Source organism: Octopus bimaculoides, chromosome 6 (assembly GCF_001194135.2).
Source record: "Octopus bimaculoides isolate UCB-OBI-ISO-001 chromosome 6, ASM119413v2, whole genome shotgun sequence".
In the NCBI taxonomy this organism is placed as follows: Eukaryota; Metazoa; Mollusca; class Cephalopoda; order Octopoda; family Octopodidae; genus Octopus; species Octopus bimaculoides.
In genome coordinates, this window is record NC_068986.1 from 34,869,645 (window position 1) to 34,874,350 (window position 4,706).

Consider the following 4,706-nt stretch of genomic DNA (forward strand, 5'->3'; position numbering starts at 1 on the left):
CTCCCTCTTCATTTATCATGTCTTTTTCTCTTATATATTCACACACATACACTCACTCTGTTCAAGTTAAGTCCTTGGTGTTATGAGGTGACAGAAAAGTGTGCGAGATTTGCATTATTTATTTTGAATTTTAGAAATATAACAACATTTTGTTTTTACTATAATTTCTGCACTTTCATTGACGTAAATAAAAAAAAAAGAAAGATATACTGTGTGGTTTGCTGTAAATAAACAAAATATGGGTGAGGCCCACTGCAGTGCTTAGCTATAAAGAAGGGAGGTCTCTAATGCTGTTAAGATGGCCTTGAATGTTAGTGATTAAAAATGACATCCACTATGTAGGACAGTAAAGACGGTGAGTTGGTGGTGGTGTTATGAGTGTTGGTTAGAATATCTATTGACATTTGTTCCAAGGCACTTGAGTTCAAGTCTCGCTGAGGTCAACTTTGCCTTTCGTCTGTCTTGGTTCAATATCAATCCAGTATAGCAGTTCGGCATAAGTGTAAGAACATCAGATCTTATGCCTCGTGGTATTTATAAATTCAATTCAACCCTGTTGTTACCGTATTTCTGTTGAGATGCTCTGTGTTTCTTTCAGTTAATTTTAAATATAGCAAAAAAGCTAGCGTTAGGAGCATAAATTGTGACGAAGGTTTGGTGGGAGATTTTAATTCAGAACTTATGTAAACAAGACATTTGTATTACGGAGCCAGAAGCAGTTTCAGGCGGGTTGGTATCAAAAGGGTTAAATCAACAAAATTTAGTATTAGTTGTTATTTTATCAATCAAAAAGTATTGATCAGCAAAATCAACCCTGGTGGGAATTGAAATCAAAACTGAATTATAACCAGACTTAGTTATCTGCTATGCCTAGCCAGCAAGGGAGCCTCTACATGGTCCCTTGGTCTAATAGGAATAGCAGCCAAAGTTTTAGGAAATATTTGATAATGTAGTTCACTCTGTGAAGAAGAAAGAAAGAAAAAAACAATGACAGGATGGTCATAGTTGGAACGTCTTTGATCATGGATCTGTTTGCCTGAGCTGGCCTGGAGTTTACTATTGGTTATGAGGATGATGATGATGAGTTTTTTTTTATATTGGCAGCGGGACATGAAAGGAATGGTAGTATTGTTGATTGCAAACACACACACACACACACACACACACACACTGCTTATCCACAACAATAATAGTTGTTGTAATAATAATAATAATAATAATAATAATAATAACCCCTTCTACTAAAAGCACAAAGCCTGAAATTTGTGGGAAGGGACTAGTCAATTATATTGACCCCAGTGTTTCACTGGTACTTAATTTATTGACCCTCAAAGGATGAAAGGCAAAGTCAACCTCAGTAGAATTTGAACTCAGAATGTATCGACAGGCGAAATACCACTAGTCATTTCGCCCAGTATGCCAATGGTTCCACCAGCTCACCACCTTGGTAGTAATAGTAGTAGTAGTAGTAGTAGTAGTAGTAGTAGTAATAGTAGTAGTAGTAGTAGTAGTAGTAGTCCTTTCAACTATAGGCACAAGGCCTGAAATTTGGGGAAAAGGATTAAGTTGATTACATCAACCCCAGTGCGTAACTGGTACTTATTTAATTGACCTTGGAAAGATGAAAGGCAAAGCTGACCTCGGCAGAATTTGAACTCAGAACGCAGCAACAGGTGAAATACTGCTAAGCATTTCATCCAGCGTGCCAACGATTCTGCCAGCTCACTGCCTTTCTAATGATGATGATGATGATAATAATAATAATAATAATAATAATAATAATAATAATAATAATAATTATTACAACAACAATACCTATATTTACATTTAGATACATCATTCGTTTTATACAGATACATACACATGCACACAGGCAGATACATAAGCGCGTAAACACACACAAACATACACACACACCTAAATGGAGATTATTTTAACAAAGATTATTTATTTCTTAAATAGAGATGCCATTTTTCCAGAATTAGCCAGAAATCCAGAATTTTATGAATTCTGGAGAAAATCAGCTTCATATTATGGGTGAGCATGAATCTTTTTGAACTACTTCCACTTCATCCAGTGTTGGCATTGTACACCACCACACCCAAAATAACACACTTGAAAAGCTAACAAAATCAGTTTTGTTAACCTTCACCTCCCAATTATTTGTAGCTCTGACCGGCTTAGCAGTTTGCGTAGGGGTCATTTGACTAGTTATTTTACCTTGTTTAATTTTGTTTAATTATTAAAATTTTTTTTTTTTTTTTGCTCAACCCCCTCCTTCCGCTGTTTCCTCAGCATGAACTCAACTGATTAATTATGCAAAATTAATTATGATTAATTATGAATATTTAAAATACACCATTAAAAGTGGCATCTCTTCTAAGATTTTGAAAATATTTAGTAATGTTTGAGTTATTTTCTCTGTCTTGGTTTTGCTTTATTTCTCTCCCCCCATCCAATCTTGTTTCATTTTATCAGTGTTACTAATATTATTAGTTAACCTCTCCCTATTAGGGTTGATTAACCCATAATATAAAAAAAAAATTTCTTTGAATGTTCATCTTTTATCTTTTACTTGTTTCAGTCATTGGACTACAGCCATGCTGGGTCACTGCCTTGAAGGGCTTTTAGTCAAGCAGATCAACCCCAGTACTTATTTATTAAGTGATATTTCTGTTAGTTTCTTTTGCTGAACTGTTAAGTTACATGGGCTTAAACAACTTAGCACTAGTGGGGGACGAAGACATGCATACACATACACGCGCATGTACGACATGTTTCTTTCAGTTTTTATCTACTAAATCCAATCACAAGGCTTTTGGTCAGCCTAAGGCTATTGTAGAATATACTTTGCCCAATGTACCATGCAGTGAGACTGAACCCGGAACCATGTGGTTGGTACCGCACAGCCATGCCTGCATCTATGTAGAGAGAATCTTTGCATAACAGAATGAGAGTTAACTCATAGCAATCTTTATTTTAAAGCTGTAGTTTACTTAGATTCTGACTAAGGAAGCAAACTGGATTACAGATTACAGAAGCTGAAAAAATCTCAATTTTTAGCATTGTACAAAATATTAAAACTCATATATTCCTAAGTTTGCATATCCAAATAAGTTTCATATTCAAATTTACAAGCTTTGAATATATAAACTTATTCAGATTTAAATTATATTCAAATTCGAATAAGTTTATATTCAAGGTTTGCAAATTTAAATATCAACTTATTCAAATTTGCAAATGTTTATTAACTGCTTTTTGCTGAAGTAATCCACTGCTGGTTTCCTTTCCTTGAATGTAGGTTTGATCTGATGACTATTCGTTTTAAAGTAAAATTAATAGGAAATTAAGGAGTTTGCTGTTAGGTTTTTACTTCATTTTATTCTTTATTTTTATAGAAAGCACTTAACATAAAGGAACATTGCGATTTAGGTGGATGTCAAAGTAAAGCTTTTAGCTGAAATGAAAATATGATTGAAATAGAGACAGGTTGAATCCAATTACAGTAATAGAGGTGGAAATGCCTCACTGAGGTCTCTGCCGAATCAACAGAGCATAAATTCATTACACTTTAGGGATCACTTTACAGCTTTATTTAAAACTGGATATCTATCAAATCTATCTATCATGGTTGTCATGAACCAACATTGAAGCTGCTTGCCTCTGCAGTAAGTGTGGAGAACCAAGTGCCTTCTGGTGGAATTTTGCTGCATTCGAAATTGAAACTGCACACCACATTGCTGAAATTTAAACTGGGGGAAAAAAAAGGGGGATGCAAAGTTAAGCCTTAATACCCCAACTTTATAATTCAACATTATAAGTTTGTGTACTTATGAATTTGCAAAATAAAAAGAGCCATTTATTACTATTCTTTGTATGGATGTGTTTCCAGAGTTCTTATGTACCTTTAACATGTCCTTGGCAATAAGGCTGTGAGCTGGCAGAACTGTTTAGCATGCTGGATAAGATGCTTAACAGCATTTCATTAATCTTAACGTTCTGAGTTCAAATTCCACTGGAGTCAGCTTTGCCTTTTTATCCTCTTGGGTTTGATAGAATAAGTAGCAGTCCAACACTGGAATTGATGTAATCAACTTGCCCCCTCTCCCTGAATTACTGGCCCTGTGCCAAAATTTGAAGACCAATATGTCCTTGGTCCTAAAAATAGTTTACCCCCACCCCCACCCTGCTCTCTGGTTGCTTAACCTGCTTATAATAGTAGCTAAATGTCCTTCACCTAATATTATACTTACTGCTTTGGGGAAAGAGATGGCACACTAGGTAATGTAGTCCTTTATGGGCATAGGCATGGCTGTGTGGTTAAGAAGTTCATTTCACAATAATGTGGTTTGGGGTTCAGTCCCACTGCCAAGGCATCCTGTGAAAGTGTTTTATATCCCTTAGCTGACTGAAGATTTGTGAGTGAATTTGGTTGATGGAAACTAAGTGGAAGCCTATTGTATGCATATATATGTGTGTGTGTATGCTTGTATTTCTTCCTCCACCACTTGATAATTGTTAGTTTGTTTATATCCCTGTAACATTAGCAGTTTGGTGCAAGAGACTGATAGAATATGTGTCAGACATTAAAAAAAAATAAAACATTTAAGAAAAAAGATCTGGGCTCTGTTTGTTTGAGTAAAACCTTTTGAGGTGGTACCCCAGCATGGCCACGGTTCAATGACTGAAACATGTAAAAAGAAAAC

The 4,706-nt window shown here is 35.3% G+C and overlaps 1 protein-coding gene across 1 annotated transcript in view; it reads left to right on the plus strand.

The window, feature by feature from the left end:
* The window catches only part of LOC106876393 (transcription factor 7-like 2), a 79,055-nt gene that overhangs the window by 13,692 nt on the left and 60,657 nt on the right, over nt 1-4,706 (plus strand). The window contains exon 4 of the mRNA XM_052968454.1: nt 1,963-2,037. Coding sequence (XP_052824414.1) covers nt 1,963-2,037 — 75 coding nt within the window. The remainder of the gene's footprint in view (nt 1-1,962; nt 2,038-4,706) is intronic.